General features: G+C 32.5%; 1 protein-coding gene across 1 annotated transcript in view; it reads left to right on the top strand.

Annotated features, from left to right (window-relative positions):
- The window catches only part of igl (IQ calmodulin-binding domain containing protein igloo), a 79,947-nt gene that overhangs the window by 32,531 nt on the left and 28,339 nt on the right, over nt 1-19,077 (top strand). Inside the window, exons 2-3 of the mRNA XM_003701665.3 lie at nt 9,119-9,406; nt 10,416-10,546. Coding sequence (XP_003701713.1) covers nt 9,119-9,406; nt 10,416-10,546 — 419 coding nt within the window. The remainder of the gene's footprint in view (nt 1-9,118; nt 9,407-10,415; nt 10,547-19,077) is intronic.

Here is a 19,077-nt window from a genome sequence, read left to right as displayed (position 1 = left end):
TGATTAATGAATATTACTTGCATCGAAGTCATAGACAGTTTCATGAATAAATCAGTTATTTAATTTGCAACGAGCTAACGCAAAATAGAACAATCAGCAAACTAATTTAGTCGCAGTGACGTAAGCACAAGTCACGCTCCACGAGATCAAATTAGCATTGCAAGTTTGTCCAGCGAGCAAGTAGATACGTCTTCATCTAAACGCGTCCCTTTATCCCGTTCTCATTCTTTTTCCTTGAAAAACCACCGAAACAGAAATTCCACGGAAGCGAGATTCTTCAACGGATCACGTTTCATTAGCGAAACTTCAAAGGAAGAGTTGGCACGTTGCATTTTCTTGCGGAATTACGGAAGAAGTTTCGCTTGAAACGGATGCAAGCACGCCTTGCTACTACTTCGCAAGCATAAAATTAACGATTCTCTATTTTTACCCGTTCCGGCACTTCCGGTCCCGCATTCTCTGCCGTTTGTGCAAGGGGATGAATAAAAAAGAAAAGAAAGAGGCGGGAGAAACGAGGGAAATTTTCCGAAGAAAAGGATAGTCTTACGAACGATGAATGACGATGTGTAATAAAAACGATGCCAGATCAATGGCTATAAATACGATGAAATTGATCGACTGTACGGTTAAATTGTCACGAAGAGACGCGTATTTTTACACATTGAATTCCGGATCATCGACGTTGAAAATCTCGACGAAGCGCGAACATTTCGCTAAGCAGCTTTGTTCAGACTAAAGTGCTATGTGGCCTACGCTTATAACGTCGTACCTACGGAGCTAGGTTAACGAGCACAGAATGAATTATAAAAGAGTGGCCACGATGACGTCTTTTCTTTCTTGCTGGGTGGGAGAAAAATGTTGCAACGATTATGCAGGAAATTTCGCCCCTTGGGTGAAAATGTCGAGGAAATTAAAAGAAAAGGAAAAAAAAAGAATGAAGGGGCACGTTTAAAGCGGGAATGAACCCGACGTTGGCAAAGGTGGGATATTCATAAATAATACAGTTCAGTACACTCTGGTTTCTAGCTTCATTAAGCTTTTTACCGTGTTTCCGTTTCGGGATTATTTAAGAAAAAGTTTGCCACGCTTTGGGTACATTTTTAAGTTGGTTCGTTGAAATGTCGGATATGATTTTGAGTGCTGCAAAATGTTGCTTATTTTATATCAATTCATGGAGAGTTACTTAAAAATTTTATAAATATTTTTCGTAGTAAATGTATAAATATTACATGTTTGTAAATTGTTGTATTAATTAATGATGTAGCATATTGAGTATTCAGTTAGCCACTATAAAAGTTTAAGACAACTTTATGACAGAGAAGTATCTCAAAATGACACTTCTGCTATCTCAATTTAAAGTTTGAGGCTTCTCAATAGTGCCTACATGTATGAAACTTCTAATAATGTTCTTAATATAACGTATATAATTATTCATTGTAATAAAGATTGTTGCTGTATGTCAATACTCCAGTTTCAGAATATAAACTGCAAGATAATTTCATGACAGAAAAGTATCTCAGAATGACACTTATGATACATCAATTTAAAGGTCAAGACTTGACAAAAATGTCTGTATAAATGCCCCATTAATATTCTTAATATATATTGAATAATTATTAACTATAACAAAGCATGTCGGTCTGCACCAAATACTAAAATTCAAAACGGAATATGTCAAAGATAATTTCATGACAGAAAAGTATCTCAAAATGATGCTTATGTTATATCAATTTAAAGGTTAAAACTTGACAAAAACATGTACGTAAGAGCTCCATTAATATTCTTCATATGTCATGAATAATTATTAATTGCAACAAACTATATCGTACCGTGTCAAATATCTAGTTTTGGAAATGTGAAAAGTCTGTGACAATTTCATGACAGAAAAGTGTCTCAAAATGGCGCTGATACTACATCAATTTAAAGGTTAAAACTTGACAAATATAGGTACATAACAGCCTCATGAATATTCTTAATATGTCATGAATAATTATTAATTGCAACAAACTCTGTCGTACCGTGTCAAATATCTAGTTTTGGAAATGTGAAAAGTCTGTGACAATTTCATGACAGAAAAGTGTCTCAAAATGGCGCTGATACTACATCAATTTAAAGGTTAGAACTTGACAAAAACATGTACATAACAGCCCCATTAATATTCTTCATATGTCATGAATAATAATTAATTGCAACAAACTCTGTCGTACCATGTTAAATATCCAATTCTGGAAATATGAAAAGTCTATGACAATTTCATGAGAGAAAAGTGTCTCAAAATGGCGCTGATAATACATCGATTTAAAGGTTAAAACTTGAGAAAAACATGTGCATAAGAGCCCTATTAATATTCTTCGTATAACAAGAATTAATTGCAGTAATCCCCGTAGTGTACCAAATATCCACTTTCGCAAATACAGAAATCCCAAACTAATTTCATGGCAGAATCTCAAATTCCCATTTAAATCTCAAAGCACGTCAAAAATAACAAGCCAAAGCTTTCACAGATTCTCCAAAGTGTACCACTGCACGTGTACTCATTTTGCATTATTGAATTCGTGGTATCGAATACCAACGAGACAATTAAAAGGCGATAAACTGTCCACAAAGTTGAAATATTCAGTGCCTTTATTGTACCGTATATGTCTGTCATGTTTAATCCATATGTGGCACGCTATTTCGTATTCCATGGGGATCGATCAAAGCAACGTCCCTCGAGGTTCGAAACGTAATTCGTTAGCTCGTAGAGAGAGGCTTCCTTGTAATCTACGAAGCAATTTGCCTAAACGTATTAGCATCAGGCATCTGAAAGTAAAATTCAGAACGGACGATTTTAACCCGAAATCAGGCTGTTTCTATTCTACGACTTTTCACGATGGTTTACAATTTTACCGCTTGTTTCTGCCCGAATATTTTCTTGGTACTTCCACTTATTAATTGACACCATTGGTTGAAGGTGATTCTCAAAATTCTTTCTATTCAGCGATTCTCAAGATCTTCGAGAGGCGACCGATTAAAGCAACACGAGTCATCGATTACCTACCCGAAGGGTGCTCCGTTGTTGTCGTTTTGTATTTTCTACAATTTCGCCCTGAAAAGCAATCGAGAATCGATGGTATTTAATAGGCTCGCGGCTTCACTTCGATATTCAATACCGCGCATCTGTTGCTGGCGAATTTCTTCTCAACAATATTTTATCGCTGTTGAATTGTTCTTTTATCGGAACGCTTTATAATTCGTTCTTATGAGCTGTATCCATTGTTTTATGTTATTAGCCTGCCCATTCAAGACCTTTTCACGTATTTTCTTTTGAAATTGCTGGGACATTTATGAGGTATATTGTTCAAGATTAATGCTTTAAACGTTACAAATCAAATCTATATAATTTTTCATTAATTTTGAATATAATTTATTAGTGCAGTTTATTGAAATTTAGTGAAAGAGATTGTGTGTGTGGTAGTTATGTGAGTTATGAGTGAGATTTCTGTATTTATTATTACATTGGTGAATTTGGAAATTTGAAGTTTAATAAGTTGATAATTTGAGCATTTAGGAATTTGAGAATTTAAGAAGTTGGAAATTTGAAGATTTGGATATTCAAGGTTTGGCAGTCTGACAATTTGAGCATTTAGGAATTTGAGAATTTGGAAAGATGAAAATTTAAGGTTTGACAATCTGATTATTTGAGCATTTAGGAATTTGAGAATTTCGAAAGATGAAAATTTGAGAATTTGGAAATTCAAGGTTTGACAGTCTGACAATTTGAGTATTTAGAAATTTGAGAATTTGGGAATTTGGAAATTGAAAAATTTGGGAATTTAAGAATTTGGGGACATAGAATCTAGGAACTTGTGAATTTGGAGAATCTGCAAGTTGAAAAGTTGAAAATTTCAAACTTAGAAATTTGGAAAAGTGAAAAATTGGTATTTGGGAATTTTGGAGATCAGAAATTTGAAAATTTGAAAACTTGAAAATTTGGAAATTTGAAAACTTGAAAATTTGGAAATTTGAAAACTTGAAAACTTGAAAACTTGAAAACTTGAAAACCTGAAAACCTGAGAATTTGAAAACTAGAAAATTTGAAAAATTGAAAACTAGAAAATTTGAAAAATTGAAAGCATAAAAATTTAAAGATCTCAAAATTTGAAAACTTAGAATCCTGAAAATTGAAAAATGTAAAAACTTGAAAATCTAAAAATATAAAACCTAAAAATTAAAAAATGCAAAACTTGAAATTTCACATTCTCCCTAAAGTACTCCACCACCATCATTATTTGGTAAAAATAATTACGATTAAAAATGTGATATCCACAAGTTGAATTTCAAAATGGGTCAGATTTGTTCGTCACAATAAATCAAGCGTGGCAAAATTTCGAGTGTGCAAATGCTTGTCTGTTTAACAAGCTGCAAGTTGAACTTTCCGCTCGAACGCTCGTCTGCCTGCGCTCGTTAACGGTTGAAGGGTAAAGGTGAAACTTACCCCTAAAACGGTACCCCCTATTATCGCGTGTTATCCCCGCTAAAAACCATGAATTAGTGGAAGGTGAAGGTGAGACTTCTGGAAGCCACTTAAAATTCAACGTTCACTCGTGGAGGATTTGGCTTTTTCATCCTTGGATCAAGGTTTTGGATAATTAATTAACTCCTTCATTTCAGTTAGCACTAATTAGTTATGAATCTTTCATTCGTAGTTCAATTTTCTTTAATTAAGAACTGAATTGCTGAGTGGATGATTTTGTGAGCGAGAAGTAATCAACTTTTTATTATGATTAATGCAAATTTTAGTATTACTGAAATTTCTATGAAATGGATCTATTTATTGAATTCATTAAAAGGTCGAGTTAATTTGATAGAACTAAGGAATTAAATTTTTATTGAAACTACGTGAAAGATTAAAAATTTTACCTCAGAATTTTTTCAGTTAACATTTAACTTTCAATTGTTAAATGAAACTTTTAATTCAGACTAAAAATACAATTAAATTACAACTGAACTATCATTCAAATTTGGCTTCTTATTTCCATCAAATTATAATTGAAACGTGCTTAAAATAAGAATGTTCAAATCCTTAAAAACTAAAATCGTCAAATGTAAAGTTTAAGTAAGACATAAAAATTATAATTTAATAATCAATCGTCAACAGAGTATGTTTAAGTCTCTCCGCGTCCCAGATACGCTTAAGCAAAGCTTACGATATCTGGTTAGAGTATAATCATAGTTCAGCCCGTTTGTCACAAACGGATTACTGCCTTGCTCATTTCTTACGTTCTTCAAATTTGTCCTCCTTTGGAATACGAATTCCCGTGGGGTACTTGTTTAACGAAGGCTAATTGCCCCGTTAAATCTTCATTCGGTTTCAGAATGACTTGGTAAACTCTCGTTAAGATGCGCAACAATCGAGGAAAACATCATTATGCGTTCTGTACAGTGATAAACGTTCTAATTTCGTTTTATTGTGTCCTCCTATTTCAGATTTTCTGTCCGCCGTTAATATTCGTTGAATCTTGTTATTGCGTAACTAAGTGCGGAGGAAACTGTTAAGTCGAATGACAAGTTTTTTCACGGAGGTGGACTTTTTCTTTTAAATTCAAAGATTCTTGTCCGTGATAGAAAGTAGGGAAATGGGTCACAATGGAAAAGGAATAATAAAAAATAATAGGACATGGTGCATTGAAGGAATAGATATCCTTTCTGTAGATTTTGTATAAGTAATGAGAGTGTGGGATATATTGGTAATATTTCAGAATTCGTAGGGTCAATATAGGTTTACATTATTGGAAGTTTTGGGAATTTTATGTTAATGTTACATGTGTATAGTATTAAAGTGTATAAAGTTGTTATATTATATGTATAAATGCTTTACTGTGATATTAAAATGTATACAGGGTGTCTCGCAACTAGTGTAGGTCCCTGTAATGGGGTAGCTGACGTGACCAATGGGGAATGGCTGAGCACGGACCAATCAGAGCGCGAGTATTGCGCGCGCTCAGCTACTAGGCTCGCAACTGTCGCTCTCGCGTCTGCGCGTGCGTAATCCTCGCGCTCTGATTGGTCACGTCGGTTATCTCCCATTTCAGGGACCTACACTAGTTGTGAGACACCCTGTACACATATACACGTGTGTTTTCGATAAGTATATTCTAAAACACATACGTATATATAAACCCATATATTATCAACAAATAATAAAAACCTTATAAGTGGAAATATTACCACTATGCAATATATCTATTACCAATAACCTCTTTCATATATAACTCTAAATATACATTCACCTTCTAAATACCAGTCTTGCACACCTTTTATTTGCTTATCAAAATTGATTACAGCACATTTTGTAACGTAAACACGTAGTTAATTTCGCGTTTACAGTAAATTAAGTCGTTTAAACACTATAATTCAGCCTCGTTAATTCGGGACAACAACATTACCATTGTTTCATTCACAAATTTCCGGAATTTCACCGGAATCAACAGCTGCCTGTTGATTACGAATTAACCTACCTTTGAAATTAAATTCGTCCAACTGTTGTACCCGAAAGTGGAAGAAGGACAAAGAAACTAATCTAGCCATCATATTTCCTTTCGACCCTGTTTCGTCCTTTTCGACCCAACTTTTACGTTCCCGTAAATCCTCGTCGAGTTTTCATAGCGTCGTAAAAAAAAAAGGCAAAAAGAACAACGAAATCGTTTTCTGACCATATTGCCCAGATCACGGATCACCAATTTACGTATAAAACATTTATCCATAAAATAACTTATCTGTTTATGTTTAATTTGTAAGAGGTGGACAAACATTTTTTGGGTGTATTTTTTAGTAATGGTAGAAATTTATAAATATATTTGTATGCAGAATTATACTAGAGGTAATATATTATCCTTATAACATAAATGATATAATATTTACTTCGTGTAATATCTTTATGTTAAATAGTATTTGTATTAAGTACACTAACTGTATTAATAAAATATATCATTGTATAGTGTGTTATATGAAATCACATATGATCACATGTCACTATAAATTTTTTGCTATTTATTTTTTTCATAAAAAATCATGTTTATGGTTGTTCCGCAAAATTTGTAACACCCTTTATATTAAACACAATATGAATATAATTGTATGTTACATAAAATCACATATGAACTAATGTCACCATAAATACTCTGCTATTTATATTTTTTCATAGAAAATGATCTATATGGTTTGTTCCACCAAATTTGTAACACCCTGTATACTACATATAACACGAATATAATTTGTCCGAGTGAAGTCAAAGATATTACATGAAATTATCATCGAATAATAAATACGATTACTAAACTCGATATGTAACATTTAATATTCTGTACTGTAATTATTTTGAATAACTTACTGTATTACACATTACTAAAATATTAAAAATATCTGTAAAAATAAAAAAGCCGAAAGAAATCCCTTTGTCCGTTCAAGTACCAGAACCAAAAAGTTTCCCCTTTGTATTCAAAAGTTTCTTTGAAATTGATCCATATCCCCGATTCGTGGATACAAAATTTGTTCCTTTTAATTCGCGATTTCGTCTGTTCCCGTTCGTTTTTGTTCCTTTATATCAGAGATGTTTCTTCTGAAAGGAATTCCTTGAGGCGTGCCGCGAAAAAGCAAAGTGCCGCCTTAAAAATAGGACGAAAATTGCTGCACGAAATATGAAGGCGGTAATTAGACTCGCCTAACTGAGGAAGTGCACGTGTATTCATCGTGTACACGTGTCACCGGTAGTGTAGCGGCAATGATTCACGGCTTTCTTTGTTACCACCCACGTCACTTCATTCTCTTCTTTCATTTTTACCCGTAATACGTTGCAATATATTCTTACGCGTCCCTTATTCCAACGAGGACACGTGTTCAAATATATTCACCTGCGTGTTTTTGTCCTCGAGACGAATCCGTTTTGATATCTGCATTTTTTTTGTTTCGAATTTTATGGCCGAGTTTCATTTTCTGTTTTTATTTTTTTCTTTTTCGTGCTCATTTTCATTCTTGTTTTCATTTTTATTTTTTTGGGATTTTTATTTTTGTTTACATTATCATTTACATTTGCATTTACAGTACCATTTACATTTGCACTTTTATTTAAAGTACCATTTACATTTTCTTTTTTAGTTAAACTACCATTTACATTTTTTTTTATTTAAAGTATCATTTACATTTACATTTTTATTCTCATTTGTAGTTTCGTTTTAACTGGAAAGTTTCATTACCTCGAAGTTGACTAAATCTGGAAACCAAAATTTTTATTTTGAATGTTTTTAGACTTATACATTTAAGAATTTCTCAATTTAAAAGTTTCAAAGATTCATACTTCTAAAAATTTTCAAGCTTCCATCTTTCAATTTGAAATATTATAAAGTTATAAAATTGTTCAAAAATTGAAGCATGTAAAAATTAGTAAGTATTTTAAGTAAAAATCAAGGTGGATGAGTGATACCAAGGATCTTGTGTGTAATATGTTTCCGAGAACCATATGGGGGTTAAATAAGTACATAGATGTATGTGCCTCATACAAATAGCGATCAGTTTCAGTAGACCTCTCAAACAAAGCTGAAATAGAGCAACGAGGAATTCCTAAAGGATGGAGTGTCTAATCAAGATCGCTTCAAAGAGATTCGTATATACGTGTACTCGTGCTTCAAAGTCTGTGATTAAATCTCTCGGTGAACGATACACTTGAGTTGAGCTATGAATCGGTAAAAAACAATGTACATCATACGATATCGTGTACTTAAAATTTTTAAAAAGACAAAATTATAATTATTTTTGAACTCTCTTCTCTCAATTAACTATGCAGAAAATATGTAAATAACATTTTTTAGGAGCTTTTAAATATTATAAGATAATGTATTTTAACATTACAGTAAAAATATTTGTTCCACTTGAAGTTATAAAATATACAACCTTATTTGAATATAAAAATTGAATCACCCACTATAAGCTAGCTATCAATTTTCACTTCTAATAACGTATAGTGCTATAAAAAAATAATGCACCAAAATATGCGATATTGCATAAATAAGATATTGTACGATACAAATATTCTTCAAGTATAACTTGTCTTATCTTCAACGATGTTTCATTGTGCTTGCAGATATTCCAAAAGCATCCGAAGGCAGTGCAGCAAAAGTAGAATCGCAGGAAGCGACGCAGGAGAAGTCGGAAGAATCGAAGGACTCTAAACAGGAGCAAAAGAACGAAGACAAAGTAGCAGAGAAAACAAGGGAGGAAGCCGCGACCAGGATACAAGCGGCATTCCGCGGCCATCACGCTAGGAAGAGTATGAAAGAGACTGAATCATCGACAAAGCAGACAGGGACCAAATCAAACTCAGAACCAACGAAAGAACAACTTCAACAGGAGTTCCGTTCCGACGACAAGGGTGAGTGCGTCACGTAGCAACCCTTCAAATCATCCCGAAGGAACATCTTTGATTTTAAACATTTCCTTTTTTTCTACCTTCAACGTCAATCTTCTCACGTTCCTGAAACCCTGGCGGATTTCAGATCGCATCGAAATTCAACGGGCGATTCTATCGAGCTCTTACCATTAAGAGCGTGATTTTCACAAATCGGTGATATTTTGTGAAAATTGAATTACCTCTTTATTTCCTCTTTTCTTTCGTTCATTGAGATTTCAGTATTTTTGACATGGGTTTAATTATTTCATTTGTGGATATAGGTGTATTGGTTAGGTTGTCATACCTTTTGGCGGGAAATGTTGTGGGAGGTGTTTAGAAATTTAATTTTTTTTTTCTTGGAGAAAATTTGTTACTGAAAATAGCTATTGAGATTTTAGTACTATTTGACAGGTGTTCAATTATTTAATTTATGGGTTGTTATCGGTTATGTGTTATGTGTATAGGTTAGGTGCAAGGTTGTCTTTTTGGCGGGAAAGTACCATAAGAGTTGTTCAGAAATTTGTTTGTTAACAAAAATTCGTGAGTGGTTATTGAAATTGTTTCTTTTGTACTTAGAAACCCTCTGCAACTATAAAAAATGAAAAACTATATAACATCCCAATTTTGTAAATTTCTGAATACAAGAAATATTGAACCTTCAACCAAAAATAAAATTAAATATTCAACCTTTAACCAAAAATAAAATGAAATATTCAACATCATTTACCCAAGAATCTACCCTCGCGTAGACTAATAATAAAAACGATATCTCCAATATGATATATCGAATGAATCGAAGCGTAAGTTCCATCGAGAAGTAAATTCACGAAAGTTGCGAGAATTTGATGCTGAAAGGCACGTACACGTTTGCCTTCTCGATAGAGTCGAAACGCCCCAATCCTGTTTCGTACGTCTGTCGAGAAGGAAGCGTATCGATCCCAGACTCGACTATCGACATGAAGTTAAGGCTATCTTTTTCTCCCGTTGACAGAGCTTTGCGAAGCAGCGACGAAAATCCAGGCATCTTTCCGAGGCCACATGTCGAGAAAGGAACAGGCTGCAGCTATCGTCAAGTCGGCGGAAAACGCCGTTGGTGATATCGCATCCAAAATGGACGAAAAGGTACGTTCTTTCGTTTTTTATCTTCTTTGTATTAACCCTTTTGCATACTAAGCAGGTTTCACTTAGGGTACTACGGTATCTTCTATATACGGGTTAGGTTAGGTTAGGTTAGAAGAGATACCTTACAGATACTATCAGTTGCTGATGGAATTATGTTGCAAGGGATGTAACTAGGGAAATTATGTTAATATTTGTCTTATTAGAAATTTTGCTGCAAATAAGATTTTGAGGATATATGAGAAAGTATTGAAATTTGGACACTTGGAAATTTGAAGATTTGGAGTTTTGGAAGTTTAGGAATTTTTGAAATGGTTGAATTTTGCTAAATTTTAGGAATTTGGAATTTGAGGATTTGAAGATTTGGTGATTTGTCAATTTAAGTATTTGCAGATTGCTTAATTTGTGATATTTGATAACATAAATATTTCCTAATTTGTAAATCGACAAATTTGATAAACGACCTTCTAAAAAGCCAAAAATTCCAAAATATGGAAATTTAAATAACTTAATTAATGCTCATACAACAGTCTAAAATATTAACCAAAAAAAAAATGAAATCAGTAACAATAAATTATCTACATCCTTAAATACCCCGTTTAACAAATAAAACCTCGATTTCAAGTTAATTACACATTGTAAAATTCATTGAGAGAAATAATGCAACAGTGCAATTTCTCTCCTTACACCGAAGTATAAAATAGGTGAAGTGTCCTTCATGAATGTACGATGGACTCTCATTATATTGCCACGGACGGGTCTCCGAGCGCAGAAGATTCTTACACGCCATGAAACCTGGAGTTTATCAATTTTTTCCAAGTTTCTAAGAATTTTTCTCGCATGGTGATTTCTGCAAGTAGGTTGCAACCCATATACACCGAGCACGTATTATAATAAGCGTTAAAGTAAACCCGGCTTAAAATTCAGTGGCTCGTCCCCTTGAGATTAATTGGTAATCAATATTCTATTATCGAGACTAATATCGTACTCGATTAGTTCTTGATCGGACACGTTATCCCTATATCTTTATCTTCGCTTTTATCTTATGAAACTTTGCAATATCGGTTTATTGCAGTTCTCCTTTTAATCCCAATCATTAACGAATGCTTCAATTTTGATCATTTTTTCAGTTCTTTATAGATTTCTAATTATTTTTACTTTAGGTACTTTGTGGATAATTAATAACAATATATATTAAGTAATATATTGACGAGTCTGACTCGTGACGCATTCATACTTTAGCTATGATCAATTTTAATCGAATTTTTATTAAATTTCAATTTGAAGTTCAAGTTTAATAATTTTTATAATCAATGATTGTATAGTAACAAATTAACATAACATTTTACCTTTCTTTGTTTTAATATTGTCACTGTGGTTAGTTACCTCTGACTGACGCACCTGATAAATCATTGGGGTTAAACAAAATAGTGCTAAGAGAGTTTTGAGACAGTTATGATTTTTAGGTCAAAAGTGAATGCCAACAAACATCACTCAAATTGATGTCTCTCACGTGTCCACTAATTTTTATGTCCATTTCGTACAATTTTAAGACAAAATTATCATTGCAGCTGTGATTAGTTAGTTCTGATGCACCTGACAAATAAAATAGACAAGGGGTTATATAAAATTTTAAGATAGTTATGTTAGGTCAAACGCAAGTGCCATCAAATATCACTCGAATTGACGTTTCTCATGTGTCCACTAATTTTTACGTCCATTTCGTACAATTTTAAGACAAAATTAACATTGCAGCTGTGATTAGTTAGTTCTGACGCACCTGTCAAATAAAATAGACAGGGGGTTATATAAAATTTTAAGATAGTTATGTTAGGTCAAACGCAAGTGCCATCAAATATCACTCGAATTGACGTTTCTCATGTGTCCACTAATTTTTGCGACCATTTCGTACAATTTTAAGACAAAATTAACATTGCAGCTGTGATTAGTTAGTTCCGACGTACCTGTCAAATAAAATAGACAGGGGTTTAAAAGAAACGCTAAGAAAATTGCAAGACCACGATTTCTAGGTCAAAAGCGAGTGCCAAAATCACTCGAATTAACGTCTCCCAAGTGTCCACTAATTTCTGCCACCATTCCGTACAATTTTCCGAGAAAATATGAGAAGTCGCGAATCAGCTGCCAAGTTAATACCATTTTTCTCCGATATCCATAAACGAAATTCCATTAAGATGCGATGTTCATTTCTGAAATATCGTTGTGTAGCTCGCACGAATCTCTGGAATAAAGGAAGAACGAGATTCCGGGACATCGTTCGTGCTTACGTCTGATTCGATTATGCGAGTCGCGTATATGCATATAGATATAGCTAAGTTAGCTGAGATACGGATAGAAAGAGCTTCATTTTTCGGGGAGAATATGCGGCACACGTGAGACCCATAAGGAATTTCTTCATATATAGAACGTTGCAACTGTGGATCAATACGCGTTTGCATTTCTTTTCACCTGATTAACGTACATAAGTGTGTCAGCGGAATGTGCTGCAAATTGAGAGTAATATCGATTGCTGTTGCTTTGCCAATTTCATTCGTAATCTCTTCGCTTATGGTTTAAGTGTGCCATTTGTGGAATTATTATTTGATGTGTTACGGAGGCCACTTGAGGAATTGTTATTTATCGATGCGAGGGTGAAGGTTGAGGTGAACTGTGTTTTAAAGTAGTTATTGTGGATTTGAGGGGTACATTCTGATAGTGGTATTATATGGGATATTTCAAATTCGGAGAGGTGGAAATTTGGAAACTTGGATTTTGGAATTTTGGAGATTTGGAAATTTGGAAATTTGAGAATTTAGGAATTGGGGTGTGTAGGAATTTGGAAATTTAGGAATTTGGAGGGGTTGAAAGTAGTGAATTTGAGAATTTTGGAATTTGAGGTTGTGGGAACTTGAAAATTTTGGAATTGGGGGATGTTGAGTGGTGAATTTGAGAATTTGAAAATTTTTGAATTTGGGGATGTTGAAAGTGGTGAATTTGAGAATTTGAAAATTTTTGAATTTGGGGATGTTGAAAGTGGTGAATTTGAGAATTTGAAAATTTTTGAATTTGGGAATGTTGAAAGTGGTGAATTTGAGAATTTGAAAATTTTGGAATTTGGGAATGTTGAAAGTGGTGAATTTGAGAATTTGAGAATTTTGGAATTTGGGGATGTTGAAAGTGGTGAATTTGAGAATTAGAGAATTTTGGAATTTGGGGATGTAGGAACTTGAAAATTTTGGAATTTGGGGATGTTGAAAGTGGAGAATTTGAGGATTCGTATATTTAGAAATTTGGAAGGGTAGAAATTTGATAACATAGAAATTTTTAAATTTGAAAATTTGAAAATATAAAAATATGAAAATTTAAAAATTTAGAAATACAGCACAAAATTTAAAAAGCTAATAAAATCAGTAATTTTAGAATAACGTCACAACAAATGATTTCTGTATTTAACACAAAACTTCATTCATTAAACCTTGAAAATAATTTGTTGATCTCCACTGTACTCACCGTCCTCCAAAATGCAAAATATTTAAATTGATGCAAATTTATACCTAGTTTATAATTCCTGTCTTCATACCTTGTTCATTTCTGAAATCACCCTGTACTTATCTCGTCAGATAATTAAAAAAATTCTTATTACTTTGAAGTGCATGTTGGTTTTCAATAACCGTGAAATTAAAGAGCATGTGCCTTTCATACTGTTGAGAGAAGAACAAAGTGGAGGAAAAAATAATACGGTCAACAAGCTTTCTCTTGAAACGACCCAGAGACTAGAAACACGCGAATGAGACAATGTTGGCTTCTCTTCTATCACATAATTTTTGTAAAATATTTTTAATCTTTTAACGACGACACAATTTTATTTTCCGCCTGTTAGTTTTCCTATTTTCTACTTGAATTTTCGTATTATGAAATTTAGTTTGGGTAGAAATTAAATGTTAAATGTTATACAAGGTACTTGGAAATAAAATATTATAGTTTACGGTATTTAGAAATTAATTATACAATTTTATTTTAGATAGAAATGAAATATTTTAGAATTTAATTTAGTTAAAATCAAGTATTTTAGAATTTAATTTAGTTAAAATTAAATATTATACAATTTACTATGTTTAGAAATTAAATATTATGTAGTTCACTATATTTAGAAATTAAATATTGTACAATTTTATTTTATTTACAAATTTAATATTTTAGAATTTAATTTACTTCAAATTAAATATTACATAATTTATTATGTTTAGAAATGAAATATTATACAGTTTACTATATTTGTAAATTAAATATTGTATAATTTTATATTATTTACAAATTAAATATTCTACAATTTACTTTACTCGAAATTAAATATTACACAGTTTACTTTACTTAGAAATTAAAAATTATACAATTTACTTTAAATACATATATACAAAATTAAACAACTTGAAACTTGAACATTGCAAAATTTATTACACTACATAAATATTAATACTATACAAAATAAATATTATTAATAAAATTGTCAATATTATATTATTAAACACAACAATTAATATCAGCCAATAATACAACTGAATCATAAAAATCCTAAACAAAAACATTAACATTTCATGTTCAATAAAAATGTCAATTTTCAATAAAAATCTATCACACTAATTACATATGTAATTAAAAATACACACATAAACACATGACATTAAAAGCGCCTAAAAGTCCCTGTAATTTTTCATAAAAAATAATTGTTGATTTTATACAACAATGTGACATTTTTGACGTGCTCGAAGGATGAATGATCGATCGCTACAAAAACAACAGAAAAAAGAGTCACTTTCAGGGTGGATCGAAGCGCGTTGAAAATTTGAAAGCGACGAAACGTCGGTTCCCTTTTTGTACAGTGTTTTAATTCGTTTTCGACGAGACTTTGAAAGAGAGGAAGGTAATCCACTCTGTCCACCGCTGAGCTAATTGCAAGGTACAGGTGTGCTTCGTTACTTTCCTGACGTCCAAACTTTGTCCTGGTTTCGCGGACCGCTGTTCTGGCAAACTTTGCAAAATGTATGGCGAATTTTTTTCTACGGCGACGTTTATGCGACACACTTTCTGCAAATAATGTTTTATTCTCATCAAACCCGGGTATCTGTGGAACGCTATTTCTTTATAACGAAATGGGGGTTTCGGAGTTGTTTTAGAGATATTTGTACGTTTTTTTATGAATTTGCAGATGACTTGGTTTAGGTTTAATTTTTTGTGTTGGAGTTTTTTGTGGATTTGCAAATTGTGGTTTTGAGGACAAATGGTTGGAGGTCTAAATTTACAGAAGTGTAGATTCACAAGTTTAGAAATTTAGAAATTTTAGAATTTTAGAAATTTAGAAATTTTAGAATTTTAGAATTTTAGAATTTTAGAATTTTAGAATTTTAGAATTTTAGAATTTTAGAATTTTAGAATTTTAGAATTTTAGAATTTTAGAATTTTAGAATTTTAGAATTTTAGAATTTTAGAATTTTAGAATTTTAGAATTTTAGAAATTTTACAAGATTACAATAAATATCAAAATTTTCTAAACTTCAGATTCTCAAGATTTGAAGTCCCAAACTTTTCAATTTGAACATTATCAATTTCGGAACTTTCATAAATCTAATTTGCAAATATCAAGTCTTGAGAAGTTAATATTTTCAGTATCTAATTTTTCAAATTTCAAGCCCCTAAAAATAAAAATTTTCAATTTCAAAGTTCGCAGATCTCCAAAATCTTGATAGTTTCAAATCTTCTATTTTTCAACCCCTTTCCAAACTATCATCGTTTACCACTATTAAACTTATACAAAACAACATCTCTCTTATACTAATACATCTTTGAATCTTAATTATAACTTTCACATGTACTATGAGTTACTTGATATGAATATTCAAATGTTACTTTGTGTTACTTGATATAAATCCAAATGTTCAAATGTTACTTCATGTTACTTGATATAAATCCAAATGTTCAAATGTTACTTCGTGTCACTTGATATAAATCCAAATGTTCAAATGTTACTTCGTGTTACTTGATATAAATTCAAATGTTCAAATGCTACTTCGTGTTACTTGATATAAATCCAAATGTTCAAATGTTACTTCGTGTTACTTGATATAAATTCAAATGTTCAAATGCTACTTCGTGTTACTTGATATAAATTCAAATGTTCAAATGTTACTTCGTGTCACTTGATATAAATCCAAATGTTCAAATGTTACTTCGTGTTACTTGATATAAATTCAAATGTTCAAATGCTACTTCGTGTTACTTGACATAAATCCAAATGTTCAAATGTTACTTCGTAACTTATACTTCGTAACAAATTAATTTTCGAAGTCAAGTTGAGTATTGAAATTATTCGCTACCAATCGCCTCATCTTCAAATCGTTAATTTATGCATTTTCACATCCGACGAAGCATTAAAGTCGCTAATTCCGTGCCAGGAACTAATTAATCGGAGATATAACACGTAGCAATACGATTTCACGGTAAATAGTATCGATATCGAAACGTGTGCGACGCTTCCATGATTGGATTTCGCCACTTTCACTCAATTTTAAATCGGTCGTTCGAGCATAGCAACGCATCAACGGAACGTCCCGTACGTCAAGTTAGCATTTGCCAATTGCACCTCCACACAGAGACATTTCCATTTCGTTGTTGCTCACGTCACGCGTTACGAACTTTGACGTTTTAATCAGCCGCGTTTCAATTCGTCTCCGAAATCCAGTAACGAACTTCGTGCTTCACGATTTTCGACAAGGTTAATGTTCCCATTAGGGACCACGTACTCTTTTACTGAATATTTATAGCATTTTATCTGAATTGAGGTAATTATGTGGAAAACGAGTGGACTGATTTTAGTGGCCTTGAAATATGTTGTCAAGGTTAACATTTTGAACAACTTTTCTCTATAGATATAATTGCTGTTTCGCTTTAATTTTAGAGATATTGGTAAAAATGCTGGTGATGACGTATTTGTTTATAACGAGACACAAAGTTTACCGATTTCGATGACCTTGAAATATGTTATCAAGGTTGACATTTTGAACAACTTTTCTCTCTATATATAATTGCCGTTTGGATTTAATTTTAGAGATATTAGCAAAAATGTTGTTGATGACGTAATTGTTTATAACGAGACACAAAGTTTACCGATTTCGATGACCTTGAAATATGTTATCAAGGTTAACATTTTGAACAACTTTTCTCAATATATATAATTGCCGTTTGGATTTAATTTTAGAGATATTAGCAAAAATGTTATTGATGACATAATTGTTTATAACGAGACACAAAGTTTACCGATTTCGATGACCTTGAAATATGTTATCAAGGTTAACATTTTGAACAAGTTTTCTCTATATATATAAGTGCCGTTTGGTTTTAATTTTGGAGATATTAGCAAAAATGTTGTTGATGACGTAATTGTTTATAACAACGCACAAGGTTTACCGATTTCAATGACCTTGAAATATGTTGTCAAGAACATCATTCTAAACAACATCTCTTTCTATATGTAACCACCATTCTGCTTTAGTTTTGAAGATATTTGCAAAAATGTTGAAAATTTGATACATGAGAACAAAAGGTCACACACTTCATCATTGTCGACGACCTTGAAATATATAGTCAAGGTCAACGTTCTGAATAATTTTTCATACATACTTGAACACCTCCTGACCATATTTCCTGAAATATACATAAGAAATTGAAGTAAAATTTACATTAAATAGTAATATTTTTAACATAGAATATTTTATTGCTATATATCTGATCATCAACCACTTTTTTTTGTTTCCTCAATATACTATATTTCACATATCATCCTCCTCATTCGACCAACAACAACTTAATTATATTTTTCTATTTCAAGCTCAAAATGAACTTTCGGTTCGAACTTCACCGCTGAATATTCCAGCATATTTCGTGACCGTCTTTTTTAGACCCTGCATCTTTAATTTCTTTAAAAGCCTAAAAAAAAGGTACCCTGAGTAACGTTAATGCGATCGTTCGAGTTCTGTTGTGCACTTTTAGAATTACATTTCAGCCGGGGTTCGTCGTAAATTCTGCACGGACTTAAGGGTGTCACGCAAGAAAATACTTCTAAGCCCTCGTGTTTCTTCCAACGACGACCGTGTATTATGAAACACGCCAATCCAATTATTCACGGACTAATAAAATACGCTTTAACCGTTCGATATCGGTTAGGAAGAGAGTTTAGGTCCACGGGAAGTTCTCGTGATTCACAAGAACGTGCGGGTACCAAGTTCGCTTAAGAGATTGTCGATTTTCTTGCATTTTTCTTTTAATTAAATTGTATTAAAAATGTTGGAGCCTGCAGTGATTTTTGAAAATTTAAGAAAGCAAGGACAAAATACTTGATCGTGATTTGTTGGCCAGTAGAAAGTCTACGGATCTAATTAGCTTGATACCAATTCAATACGGCCGGGGATATTTCGAGGGTACTCCAGCTGAATCGTAGAAAACGAACGCGAAAATACGGCAAATGCTGGAATTAGAACGCAAGA

The sequence above is a fragment of the Megachile rotundata genome, chromosome 4 (genome assembly GCF_050947335.1).
Source record: "Megachile rotundata isolate GNS110a chromosome 4, iyMegRotu1, whole genome shotgun sequence".
Classification (NCBI taxonomy): domain Eukaryota; kingdom Metazoa; phylum Arthropoda; class Insecta; order Hymenoptera; family Megachilidae; genus Megachile; species Megachile rotundata.
This window is presented reverse-complemented; position numbering and strand designations above follow the sequence as displayed.